The following is a 13,681-nucleotide window of genomic DNA, read 5'->3' as shown; positions in this document are numbered from 1 at the left end:
TATTATTTTTTTTTTTCATTTTATCCATAAAAAAATCATCTTGAGTCCCGCCCAAAGATCTTTAAGATCCTTGGTCCTTGGTCCCGCCACTCCCGCCACAAGTTTGCAAGGAGCGTCTTTCGCTGCAGTGCGGTCGCGGCGCGTGCGCACTCGCCCCTCAAGGCCATCCCTCTCCCTCTCGTATTATTTCTTTTGTGATCGGATCCTATCCTCGCTGTCGCTGCCTCTGCAAATGGAAGAAGAAGCAGGATCCTGAGCAAAATAAATCGTTTCCGAGTGAGCCGTGCTCTCCACCCTTCCCGTAGCTCCGCAGAAAGACCCTTCCGAGTGTTACAAACGCCAAACGCCGACTTTGCACCCTACAGCACCCCGTCCACCGACGTCCGATGCCGACTCCTCGACGATCGTCGGCCTAGCCGAAGTAGCCCTTGCACGGTCTCGCTCGCTTTTCTCCTTCATCAAATAACCTTAAGGTGCTGAATGTTAATGAAAATCGCGAGTATTTATGTACTTCAATTTTTAGAAACAGAACAAAGAATTTTGGATTGTCAAGATTTTTTAAACAAAATTTCCCTTCTCTGTTCAATTGATGTATTTGTTCTGTTCAAGGAACAGGTGGATGGATATACACTGTTTATTTTTATTTGAAAGATTTTTTCCAGTTAAACACAATTGTGTTTTCAGATGGCTACTGGTGGTTCGCCAAACGAATTGTGGCACCAATGTGCTCGCTGGCTGACCCAATGCGGCCTGTTACGAGGCGACCACAAGGCCAATTGGCCAGAGGCCACTGTCGCCGACCTAGCGTACACCCTCAGGGATGGCGTCATTCTCTGCAGTCTGCTCAAGAAACTTGACCCTGACTGCATTGACCTCAAAATGGTCAACCAGAAGCCACAGATGGCACAGGTCTGTATCCCAAAAGGCACTGAAGAATACTACTTTCTTTGGAAAATACCGATTTTTTTGCACAGAATTTTAATTAATTAATTGTTATTTTCTACTTTTCAGTTCTTGTGCCTGAGAAACATAAAAACGTTCCTTTTGGTATGCAAGGAGTCTTTCCACCTTGAGGACCATGAGCTCTTTGAACCTGAGGAGCTGTTTGACCTCTCAAATTTCCTCAAAGTCCTGCAAACTCTTTCACGACTTTCACGCTGCCAAAAAGTCCAGCGCAAAAGCGTCCAGTAAGAATTTTTTTCTTTAAAACACAAAGTGAATTTTTATAAATTATTCCTCCTAGGGGATTTGATGCATCACTGCAGCACAGTGACTCTCAGGAAGACATTTACCGCTCTTTGAACAACAGGTATATTTAAATTTCAAATTAAAAAATTGTCATTCACGGACTAACTACTTTCCGTCACTGCTTTTGTAACTACTCTGGGGCTTCCTCTCTTTTTTTCTCGCTTTCAAAATAAAGCTGTCCTGTTTCATCCGAGTCTTCGGAGGGAGATAACAAAGACTCAAAAGAAGAAGACGAAGCGTCAAGTGTCGCCTCTTCGTTACCTTCGTCTCATTCAACTTCTTCTCTGTCAACCTGGAAATCTTTCCCAATTTCCTGTCCGATTGGTGACGAAGAGGAAGAGGCCTATGAAGAACTCTGCTACATCACTTTCAATGCTAAAGAGGTCAGGGCAACACCTGTGTTCCTTAAGGCAGCATAGGCATGGCCGCTGATCTGTTTTTATCTTTCTCCGTGTTTCTTGCATTCTTTTTCACTTAAAATAATTTTGGTGGTAGTTTTTATTTTCTGTAGGTTAGGTGGATTTGGTTTTTTTAATCATAAATATATTGAGATGTGTTACTTTTATAAAAATTTCATTGCTTTTTTTAATGAGCATGAACGTTGCATGTGTCAAAAACAGCGAATTGCCGGACAATGAGTTGGAGGTTGAATACAGCAGCTACGATGAGACAACTGAGGAGATTTACCAGGACCTGTGCAAAAACCGAAAGCACAATGACTTGCCTGCGTGGGTGAGTACTGTTTTTCCAGCATTCCTTTTTTCTTCTTATGGACGTTCTTTGTCTTTTCCTTACTAGAGCTTCTTTTAACTTTCGATTGAAATTTGCAGCTCAATGCTTCTCATACTCTTGAAAAGAGGGACTATGTCATCAAAGAACTTGTTGAGACGGAGAAGAACTACATCGAGGTGCTGCAGAATTTGCAGACCAACTTCATGCGGCCACTTGTGAACCACTTGCAGCATAAAGATCACTCCATAATTTTCTGCAATATTAAAGTTTGATTATTTTATTTAAACGAATGCAATTACTGACAATCAATTTATCTGATTTATTTCAGGAATTGACAGATGTACATACTCGCTTTTTTTCAAATCTGCAAGAGGCAGTGATTGAGAGCGCTCAATGTGCCATGCGTATTGGCAAAGTATTTCAAGTCTGCCAAAGCCAATTTCTACTGTATGGCGAGTATTGCGCCAACCTACCCGTAGCTCAGGACCTACTCAACGAACTTTGCTCTAAGTCAGACAATCTCACACTCACTCTTGAGAGGCTGCAGGAGGAGGCTAACCAGGGCAAGTTCAAGTTGCGAGACATCTTGTCAGTGCCCATGCAGAGAATTCTCAAATATCAACTGCTCCTTGAGAAACTGCTCCAGGAAACAGGACCGGTAAGTAGAAAGCTTCAAAAATAATTATATCAATAATAACCTTGCCTCTTAATGCGTACTTTCTTAGCACCACGATGATGCCAAGCACATTGAAAGGGCGCGTGATGCAATGATTGATGTGGCCCAGTTTATAAATGAAGTCAAACGGGACGCTGACACCCTTAAAATAATCAGTGACATTGAGGTAAAATTAATTTGATTAGATTTATGCCTTCAAAATTTATGCAATAGCATATGGAAATTAAATCTAATCAGTGTTGATGGAATGTTTTACTTTGTTTAACAATTTAATTATATTGCAGAGAAGCATTAGTGAATGGGACATGCCAGCAGAGATCAAACTTAAGGACTATGGCCGCCTGATAAAAGATGGCGAATTGCGGATCAAAGACCACAGCACAACAAAGATGCAAGCTCGATATGTATTTGTCTTTGACCAAGTTATGATAATGTGCAAGACCAAGGTTTGTGTAAAATGCAAGTGATTGTGAATTTTTCATAATGTTGAAATCAACAGAGTGACCAGTACAAGTTCCGCGACTGCATCCATATTGGAGATTACAAGATGGAAGATGGCTCTGGCAGAAGGACACTGCAGGGAAATGCTCGCTGGAGTTTCCAGTGGTTTCTTATCCACAAGAGAGAACAAACAGCATACACCTTGTATGCAAGGAATATGGATGACCGCTGCAAATGGATGAAAGCCATCAGAGATGCAATGTAGACTTTCTATCGTGAACCTTGAAATTCTTTTTACTAATATTTGTTTATCAGGGATAATATGAATCCAAAGGGTTGTTCAGATCGAGGCCACCACTTCTTAATGCACACACTAGAACAGCCGCAGCATTGTATACTTTGTCGCAAATACCTGAAAGGCAGTATATATCAGGTACACTTTGATTTTTTTTTTTAATTGATTTTGAAATAATTTGTAATCTTTATTACTGTAGGGCTACAGGTGTGAGCATTGCTTATTGGTTGTTCACAAAGACTGCATACAGGCTGCAGGGGTGTGTGGCGGAGCTAACAATCCGCTGCCGCCAGTCCTGCCTCCCAGACCTCCACTTCCCGTCAACCCACCTCAAACAGTAAAATTTAATATAAAGGTTTAAATTTCTTATTTTTAATATTGATATTCAGCATATGCCATTGGGTACACGACATGAGAATGGAGATGCAAATAACTTTAACTGGGATGGCTTTTTGTGGTATGCTGGAGAAATCAGTCGAGACGCAGCCACAAGTGCTCTTCAGAATGAGCCAGATGGAACTTACTTGTTGAGAGTGCGGCCACAGCGACCTACCAATCAAGGCGAGACTGACTACGCCCTAAGCTTAAAGTGCGTCTTATTTTTATGAAAAGTTTGCTTTTTAAGTAAAACCTTCATTCTAGGACTGATAGCAGGGTGAAGCACATGAAAGTTTACCAAAAACTTAGTGAAGGCCGCCTGGTTTATTTCCTTAGTGAGTCTCGTCTGTTTCCGTCAATAGAAGATCTCATCCGCTTTTACGAGCACACAAGTCTTAGCGAAAATTTCCATGGGTACTTAATATTAAAATTTGGTATATAAGTTTCTTACACATTCTTTTCAGGCTGGACGTTACTCTTCAACTTCCTTTCAGGCGCAGAGAAGCAATAGTGCGCTACGACTTCCATCCCACACCTTTGGAGGACAATCAACTGACACTTAGGGTGGGAACTTTGGTCACCATTATCAGCAAGGAAGGTGATCAAAAAGGCTGGTGGAAGGGTAGAGTTGGCAGTCAGGTGGGTCTCCGATAATATAGGATCGTAAAAATAATTTTTACTTTGCTACGGCAGCAAGCATTGTACTGCTTGCGGAATGATTCTCATTTTACATTTCTATTAAGACAGTAACTAAATTACATGATTTTTGTTTGCAGGTTGGTTTTTTCCCTAAAGACTATGTAAGTGAAAATTCGGTTCCAGAGCAACCATGAAGCTCTTAGGCTTAGCCTTAGTCAACAAACTGGCCATCTAAAGAACACGTTGATATTATTTGTCTAAATTATCCAATATTTTGCATTTTATTTCTGCTGCCAGCGCGGAATGCATTTAAAAACGCACTATGTACAATATGAGACTTCTTTCTCTATGGCTCTAATTTTCACATTCATTTGTTGTAAAATTGGTTTGAATCACCATTTATTAAAATATCTATTGTAATGTAATCAATACATAGGTTATAAAATGTGATGCCTAGAGTCATGTAAAAATGGTTGACTTTAGCTTTGTAGTCTATTCGTACAGAGTGAATTTTGCTTGGCTGGGAAATTTTCACAAGCAACATCGCAATGTGTTGCGATTATCTTCAAACTAAACCGAATGTAATGAGACTAATCATCGTCCAAGCTACACACTGTGTGTTTATAACTGGAAAGCAAATCATTGTGAAAGAAGAAATCAATTTTTCAAAAGAATGTTCATTGGAAGTCTGTCTGAAGCCAAGTAATATTGTACCGTTTTTTAAAGATTATTTTAAGCTCAAAAAGAAAAATATAAAAATACTAATAAGTGTCCAATGTGGCCTAAATTTGAAGCGAGAAGAATATTGTATTGAATCATAGATACATATACATACATACACAAACTATTAATTATTATAATACGTAGCAAAATGTATGCATAAGCCATGATCCGTGCCAATTTGTTATATATGGATAGCTCACTTTGTTTTGCCATGTTGAAATTTAACTTAAAAAAAAGTGCCTGTTGTCCGGAACTGCACTAATTGAAGCAAGTGGCAAAGAGAATTACCAGACATCTGGACTTGTCAATTTATCTCTGCCTAAACAGATAAAGATCTGTACATCTTTATATGGATGTGCAGCAAAAATGGAATGGTTGGTAGCTTAGAGTTTGGGTCTACGCAAACAATACATTGTTGTATCACACTGGTGAACTGATATCCATGACATGCATTTCAATGAACCTAGGATATTACACTTCTTGGAGCTTGCTTTTCCTTTGTTCTGTCAAATCAGCGCAGTGACAAACTACTTATGACATGTGTCTAGTCTTAAAAATATATTAAATCCCTGACGACTTTGTCTTGATCAAGGCATGGATCAAAAATTTGAGTGAAGAAACACAGAAAAATTGGTAAATTGCGCCACATCTTCCTTTATTCTGTTATTGAAGTGTCAAAGTTATTTTAATTATAAACTATTAATGGCAAAAAATGAGCGTTTGAATAATGTACCCTGGAAATAATACTAAGAGGAATCCTAACATATTTTAATTTATTTAATATTTTTGTAAGAGCCTCACATTGAAAAGCAACAAAACAGTCACATGGCAACAAAATATTTCAGGCTGGAAAAAACTGCCTTTATTATTCAAAATGTTACCTCTTCTTTAAGATGGGCAAATTAATTTTATTATGGAGGAGCTACTCAATCTCATCTAATGGAAGCATCAATTCCTTCAACTCAGTGCTACCCATGGTGAAGATTTCTATGTTTTTTGGAGCGAGACCCACAACAAGTGCCAATTTTGCTGCAAGGCCACTTGTTTTGCCTGCATCATTCAGTTTTCTCTCCTCATCCGGCATCATCTAGATTATTAGTTATTGACGAGATGAAAATTGATTGGCAAGTACTTGCAAAATTACCTTATCAGCTATATGTTTATAAATGGCACCATCACTTCCGACGTAGAAAATTGAAAACCCATCGTACCAGCTAAAAGATGAATGTTTAATACAGTTCATTTTATAATTATTAGACACTCACGCCTCCTGCTTCTCCCAAATCTCCTTCATGTTCCATATTCTGAACTTCCAAAATTTTAGCATCACCTGCTCAGTTAAAAATATAAAAATTGAGCAGTAAAATAAAGCACAAAATTTACTCTCATTGCCGAAATGCCCCTGATTCGCCAGCGAATTTTGACACTTCCTTCATCTGGGTGTGACGTAATTTTCAAAATTTCAAACTTGACATAGGCAAATTTTAGGTGACCCACTGTTCTTAGCAGGGCCACTTGTTTGACATAATTATACAACCCTCTAAATAAAAATGATGAAAAAGAATTTGTGAAACACCGAAATTTTTTCTTACACAGTCTTTTTGCCCCTGATATTGTTTTCAAACACAACGTTTGGATGATAAATCGAGTAGTCGAGAGGTTGAATGAAGAGTTTCGGGAGCTGTGTAACATTGTAATTAAAATATCTTAATAAGTTCACCCAATATACCCTTACAGTGTCACTAAGGACGTTGAAAACTTTTTCCAATTGATCAGCTGAAGGTCTGCCAGTGTTACCCGGCTCAGTCGGCTGAGTATCTTTGCCATTGTGTACTTCGGCAAGCAAGATCATGTGCTTCTCAAACTCAGACAAGGCTGATGGGTTGGGATACAAAATGCTGTGTGTAAAAATAATTGAAAATGGATTTAAAAAATTTAATTTAGAAATGAGAAGTATAAAATAACCTGGAAACTTGACTGTTTGGTTGTGACCAAAGGATGATGTCATCAGACGTCAACTTTTGTGGCACCCTCTGCTCCTCGAGCAGGGTGTCCGTTTCTAAAAATCGGGGTTCCAATCTGGTAAGTGATAGACATGCAGCACTTCTAATCGGCAAGACCTGTCCGAAATTAAAAATTTAATAGAATTTTAAAAATGAAAAAAATGCGCAGCAGACCTCTAGGCTGACAAGACTGTCTGAGAGTGTCCGACTGCGCCGGACAAGGTGTTTACTAGCGCACGCGAGAGCACTTGTCGCCGACAAACTCCGCAAGCAATTCGACATGACTTTCTTAAATCAGCGGCTTTGTTAAAATATTTTGAATTTACATGAGCCGGTTCAAATGACGGCCAAGAAATCGAAAACAAGAGAGTTTACTCCAGCTGGTGCGGCGCCATAATACTTTATTTAAAAATTTGCGCTGCACAAGGGAAGCAGTGAAGTGCTGCCACCTATAACAATTATTTTTGAAAAACTGAAATCTTAATAATACCGGTTGATTAATTTTTGTGCACCTCCTTATTAAAAAGTAATTTTGTGCTGAGAATTAGTAAAATTTGCTCAGAATATTTCATAAAATAGTGATTTATATTGAAATATAGCATTATAATATGATTGTGTTCATAAATATTCAGGTTGAATGATTCCCGGTTATATGATTCTTTTTTATTACCGGTTTTCCATTTATCCGCTGCGGAAAGCACCCACGCGTTATCGATGCTTGCTGGCTGCTGAGTGCTGAGCTGATATTGCCGGATAATGCTGATGCTATGGCGTTGGTTGGGCATGGCTTTTGGCTTGGGTCGCGTGAGTCCCAGATTTTTGAGGTGCTATGTACAATTATTTTTCGACGCTGTTCGACTTTTCTTCGCTTTTTCGCGAACTTTTCTTCGCCTGATGCTCACCAAAGATCGGTATAAAAGCTAATCATCGTGAATTTTCAGGATTGGAATTTGAACTTGACTATGTATGTGTATACATAATTACATAATATATAGAAGATGTAGAATTGGGGCCGAAAATTTGGCCACCAAATTTTTCAATGTATAATGTTTGACTTTTCAGGCTTTTGGAATGAGGTCGACCTGAGGTCGACTTCCTTGTGACTTGTGACCTCAATTTTTGGCCCTTTGCCTCCGTTAGACAAAATTATACGTACATACATTTATACGGTTTCACTCCGATCGATTAAATTGCTTAAATTTTGCTTGCATCAAAACGTGTACTCTTTTTGTTAATTAACTTTTTCTTCAGGGTTCACCCCACCAATACTTCTATCTTTTTTCATTTAAATGTACAAAAGCTGTAAAATTAACTGGATCAAAATCGCTGCATAATTCTTGCGTGCCTAGTGGAAGTACAGTCATGGGCACGTTGATGGTGATCACGAGCAGTCGCAGACACGGAATCGGGCTTCCCCGCAATAAATGGATTATTTGCTAGAGGAGGCAGTCATGCACTTCCGGTTCACAAAATCGATCCGACGATGACCCTTGTTCAATTCTGGCAGTTATTTGAAATTTTTTAATTTGAACATCGAACACCGATCGATCTAAGTGTTCATTGGCAGTAAATTTTGCTCCCGAGGAGTCCCGTTCCCGAGAAAATTTTCCTTATCCCGACCGCTCCCAAGTGGTGTCTTAGCAAAATTTTCTTGGGAATTCCCACTCCCGAAAAGAAATTCCCGGGAGTCCCGATAAGGTGTCCCAAACGCAATTTTTTATATTTTCCTCTGCAGAAAAAAAACATAAAAAATCTGTCAAATTTTCAAAATTTTCTCCCGGGAGTCCCATTCCCGATAAAATTTTCCCGGCTCCCTCCCGCTACCATATTGTTGGGACAAAATCACTCCCGCCTCCCGGTACTCCTGAAGATTCCTGTTCCTGTTGGACCCTCTAGATCGAACTTATTTGTTCCCAAATTCAATTTTTCGTTCCCAGTGTTCCGTTCCCACTTCCCACCAATCTGCACGTGGTCCCATTTGAGCGCTTTGTTAGAAAGAGAACCAGTTCTTTTCTCTCTCTTTTTTTTATTTTATTTTTTGTTCAGCAGTCCCCCACATGTTGCCTGGCTGTGTGCGAAAGCGAGTGACATCATCTGTCTGAAAATTATTATTGCTCGCGTGCAACCCGAGGAATTTCCTCTGTGGGGCCCAACCGTCCGACCAGACAACTATTTTTCTCTTCTTATCCTATTTATTTATTTATTTTATTTATTTATTATCCATTCGATATACAGTCATAATGTCAGTCAATATACACAGCAAAAAAAAAAAACTATACATAAAGGTACTTTCCCGCTCGAAAGTAATAGTGGAGGATTTCCTACTTGAGTAGGCCTCTCTCGGTGCACAAGCCAGCGTGGAATTATTATTGCCAGTGGTGACCCACTTTGGCAGAAGAATTCAATTTGGTGCAGTTCCACTGCAGTGCTTTGCAGTGTATTACATTATTTATTTGTTGTTCGCCGCCTCCGGACGAAATGGTTAATATCTTTTTTCATCACATGCCATGGATACACTTCCTTTATTACATTTTAAACACACAAAAATTGAAAATTCCTTAATTAATCAGAACATGATTTTTTTTTTTTATTATTATTGTTGTGTATGTGTACATATCTCTGTATCCGTCAAAATTGTTTAATTTTGAGTTGAAAAGTGAAACAATTTAAATTTTACGTGGCATTCTGAAACTGAGCAATAAAAACCAAAGTTTAAATTCCAATATTTTTGATAATAAATGTAAACCCTTTCCTACTATTTTACAAGTTTTCAGTAGAAAAATTAAGTTTTGAAAACTAAAATTTAAAAATATTTTGATGGGAGAATTCGTTTTCAAAGCTTTTTTTCTGCTTGCTCACAATCAGTTGCAGAATTCAGTTTTAAATTTCTCGTTCCATAGTAAAAAAAAACTGAAAAACACAAACACACACAATGAGGAAACAACATGCAAGAACCCCCTTGTCTAAGCGACTTTTTTCCAATATGAAACCAACAGGAAACATCCATTTTGTTGCTTGGATTCAAAATTTATAAAACATTTTTTAATGAACTTTCGGGCATTGTAAATTGAATAGCGAAATGACTGATAAATTTAAACTTTCAGGTAAATTGATAAGTTAAAAGATGCAATTTGTTGCAAATTTGCATCAGTAAAGGAGTCTCAGTTTGCAAGATGAAATTTCAGAATAACAGGAGCAAGGTTTTTTTCTAGTTTTTATTCACCTGTCAAAAAAGGTTGTAATTTTGAATGATATTTTGTTACAATTTAACCAATTTGGAAGTTAACAAGTGAGTTTCAAACTTTGAACTGTACTTAATTTAAATTTTAGGTTAAATATTATTATTCTACTAAATCCTTAATATACTCTTTTAGGGAACCTGATCTTAATTACTTTTGTTGCAAATTCAAATTCATTAAGCGAAATGGCCGTCTAGTAAACGGAATTTGAAAATTTCAATTCATCCCATTGAAAGCTGCTCCCTCGGTGCTTTTCTTTCATTCGCGATTCAACGGCGGCGGCGGGGAATGCGGGCGAAAAAAATTGCCATTGCAGCGAGTGGGTTCGATCGCGGAAATGCACGTCTGTCGGCAATTGGCCTCCCCTCTCTCGTCTCATTGACGAAGCCAACTAACAATTAGGCACGCAGTGCGGCCGCGGCCACAAGTCATTCGCTTTTGCCCAGTTCGCGGACGCGGTGCGATTCTGCTTGGCTTATCGCGGGTTTGGCTCCTTGGGCAAGGGTATTTCGGAAGTCTCGTGCGCGCACCAGAGAGTCGCACCATCGGCCGAACGGGCGAATTCGGCCGACGCGCCATTCGGTCGCCTCCGGCGGAGGCTCGGGGCGGGTGTTGCGAAACGACGCGCATTCGGCCGGCGCTGCTGCGGACTTGCGGAGCGGCGAAAGTGGCACGGCGGGCGTTCGGTTAGGGTATTTCGGAAGACACGAGCCGCGCCGGCGAGAGGCGCTGCCGTCGGGCCGTCGAGCGAGCGATTCTGACGCGGGAATCGCACGCGAGTGGACGTGTCCGCGACTCTCTCCTCAAACACCACCGAGTAAGTCCCCTTCCGGGGCCACCGAGGGATTTCCCTACCTTGGCCCAAGCGGTCCCCAAAACGTTTCCACCGGTTTCAGTGAAATTTCGATAATTTTTACCGATTTTTACCAAAACTAGCGCCTCTTTTGTTGGTACCTTGGAGCACCATTCGCGAATTTTGCAAAGTCGTTCGAAAACCCTACCTTTAGGTCAATTCCTCCTTTTCTCCGATTTATCTCCATTTCACTTATTTAGCTTTTCGATTTCCGTTCGCGAATTTCGGTGCACTTGCGAATATTAGCGGTTTCGCTTTTCGCCGTAGCCAAGCGTTGCCCCCTCACTCCCCCTCGGCGTCCCTTCTCGATTGGCGTCTCGCGGATCACTTCAGAGTTGCGGACGGACTGTGGCCTCCTGCAGGACCCAGAGGAGCCCCAGTTTTTTTTTTGCAGGCTGTCGCGAGCAGAGCGCCATTTTGCTGGCCACGTCGGGAAATTCGCAGAAGAGTAAAGCTGGCGTCGCTTCGTAGGAGGGGGATTTGGACTTTGGCCTTAATTTGCTTAACGGTCAGTCTTTTTCTCTCTCCTATGAACTCGACGCCAAAAATCATCAATTCATCACTTGTTAAAAAATTGTACAATTTGTGAAAAAGGAAATAATAAAAACAAAAATGTTTTTTAAGTAAAAAGAAATCTCGAGTTTTAATTACCAAAAAAAAAGTGTCAAATGGTGTCACGAAAATTCGCAGCCGCTCATATAACCTGTGAGTCGGCCTGATACATTATTTTTTTATTTGAGCTTGATAAGCAGCTTATCGAAAGGGTTGGGCAATCTCAGGGCAGGAAGTGGCGGCGATGCGTTTTGGCGAAGGAATTATACAAGAGCAGTGAGCAGTTCTCACATCGATTTTCTCGCTCATGGTTGCTAAGAGGCTCCGGCGACACGTGTCGAGGGCCAACCTAAAATTAGGTCACGCCAGCCAGAAAGCAGGCCAAGTTTATGTGTTGCCTATGCGTGCAGCCGTGGCCAAAAAAGGACCCATTTTCCGCTCCACGTGCCGACCTCTGCTTTATGCTTTGCTCTCGCAACACACACGAGCGTCTTTTCTTCCCTCTGAGATTTTCGAACCGGTTTTTCGGAAAATTTTGTATGAGAAGATTGATCTTTTTGAATGAACAAGGCGAGATTATGTACAGAATTCAAAGCGCTCAAGGCGAGTGAAGCAATTTTTCGTGTTTGCTAAGCTTTTATCTCAAGAATTATTCGCAGAATGTAGGGCTGCTCTCTGTCTCCTTCTTTTTTATCATTCCGAGATTGCTCTGCTTATTTGTGGAGAAACCGGATTTTCCTAATTTAAGATGAATGGAATTCTAAAAATAAGTTATAACTCCAACGGTTTTCCTCAATTTACCAGGAAATGTATAATAACGAGACCACTAGAAGGAAATGCGTAACAATGTTAAATAAGTCTTAATTAAATTACATTTAATATTTTATAGAGGAGATGATTGTTTTCATGAAAAACGTGTATATGTTTTAGTTTCTTTAACTCTTATTCCTATTTTCCTTTTGACCCAATTGTAAATGGGAATTACGTCTGACAATGAGTGTACTATTCGTAATATCACACCATAAGCTGATAAAGAGTGGCAATAAAAGAAATAATAATTTAAATTTAGTTAATGGGAAAAAAATAAATAAATAAAATAAAGTAATAATTTTATACAGTTTTGTTTTTCACCCAAATAAGAACTTATTTATGTGAAGAGGTTGACCTCAGTTTTTTAGTGGTTTGTTAAATTTTGCTGAATTATTTCGTACTCTTTGTCTCACCTACGAGACATGAGTTCTAGAAATAGATTTGCAGAAACTGGTAGAGACCCGTTTTTTTTTAAGCAAAAATTTTTAACGAGGAAAAGGCCCATATTTCAAATTAATTTATTATTAATAATTTTAATTTACAATATACTATAGCGTCTATAGCAAAAAATAACTTAAGTTCTGAGTTCAGATCCTTTATTGTAAATTTGCAGTTTTGATTTCTACAAAATTTCCAAAAACATTTGGCTGTAAAATTATATATTTGTGCTAATTAATAAAGTCATCAATTATTAGAAGAAAAGTTTTTTAGCACAGTTAGCACAATAGTGTGCGCCTTTCCTTTCCCTAGTGTCAATAAGAGCAAGACTTTTTATTTTCAAACAAATTAAATAAAGATTTGAATTAAAATATGTTAATTCCATTATCTTTTAAAAGAAAATAATATTGTTCTGTAATTTATGTAAACTGAAATAGAATGGCAGAATGGGAATAATATATAGTGAATACTTATTATGCATTTCATTTTCTAAAATTGTAATTATAAACATCAGGAGACAGGAATCATCTGCTTCACGTTTTGTAACAAATTTTTTTTATAATTATTTTGTATGCATTTGTATTTTATGCTAAATTGAATTAGAAAAGTGATTGATTTATTTTTGTGTTAAACCTAATTGACTCCATCAAGAAT

At 39.0% G+C, this 13,681-nt stretch overlaps 2 protein-coding genes across 4 annotated transcripts; one reads left to right on the top strand and one right to left on the bottom strand.

Moving 5' to 3' along the window:
- Nucleotides 1–192: 192 nt before the first annotated feature.
- LOC132199913 (protein vav) lies at nucleotides 193–5,466 on the top strand. Of its 3 annotated transcripts, none has more exons than XM_059625014.1 (16): nucleotides 193–473; nucleotides 685–909; nucleotides 1,012–1,187; nucleotides 1,244–1,309; nucleotides 1,869–1,980; nucleotides 2,079–2,246; nucleotides 2,309–2,638; nucleotides 2,706–2,822; nucleotides 2,941–3,102; nucleotides 3,156–3,358; nucleotides 3,413–3,530; nucleotides 3,592–3,729; nucleotides 3,782–3,981; nucleotides 4,035–4,184; nucleotides 4,235–4,409; nucleotides 4,547–5,466. In XM_059625014.1, the coding sequence occupies exons 2-16, from the start codon at nucleotides 685–687 to the stop codon at nucleotides 4,601–4,603; spliced, it is 2,397 nt and encodes a 798-aa protein (XP_059480997.1). In that variant the 5' UTR covers nucleotides 193–473; the 3' UTR covers nucleotides 4,604–5,466. The 3 variants fall into 3 exon arrangements, with proteins under 3 accessions (XP_059480997.1, XP_059480996.1, XP_059480998.1); XM_059625013.1 differs by lacking the exon at nucleotides 1,869–1,980 and adding an exon at nucleotides 1,424–1,631; XM_059625015.1 differs by lacking the exons at nucleotides 193–473; nucleotides 685–909; nucleotides 1,012–1,187; nucleotides 1,244–1,309 and adding an exon at nucleotides 1,446–1,631.
- A 422-nt stretch (nucleotides 5,467–5,888) lies between these two features.
- On the bottom strand, nucleotides 5,889–7,545 carry LOC132199915 (uncharacterized). Its single transcript, XM_059625016.1, has 8 exons — nucleotides 7,310–7,545; nucleotides 7,098–7,252; nucleotides 6,868–7,030; nucleotides 6,725–6,813; nucleotides 6,516–6,672; nucleotides 6,398–6,462; nucleotides 6,277–6,346; nucleotides 5,889–6,219 (listed from the first exon to the last, which is right to left on the bottom strand). Exons 1-8 carry the CDS (start codon nucleotides 7,415–7,417, stop codon nucleotides 6,055–6,057), a joined length of 972 nt encoding a protein of 323 aa, XP_059480999.1. The 5' UTR covers nucleotides 7,418–7,545; the 3' UTR covers nucleotides 5,889–6,054.
- Between the last annotated feature and the right edge of the window lie 6,136 nt (nucleotides 7,546–13,681).

This window comes from Neocloeon triangulifer, unplaced genomic scaffold, assembly GCF_031216515.1.
Source record: "Neocloeon triangulifer isolate White Clay Creek 2 clone unplaced genomic scaffold, ASM3121651v1 ptg000014l, whole genome shotgun sequence".
Taxonomy (NCBI): domain Eukaryota; kingdom Metazoa; phylum Arthropoda; class Insecta; order Ephemeroptera; family Baetidae; genus Neocloeon; species Neocloeon triangulifer.
The sequence above is the reverse complement of the archived record's forward strand: the minus strand, read 5'-3'. Positions and strand labels throughout refer to the sequence as shown.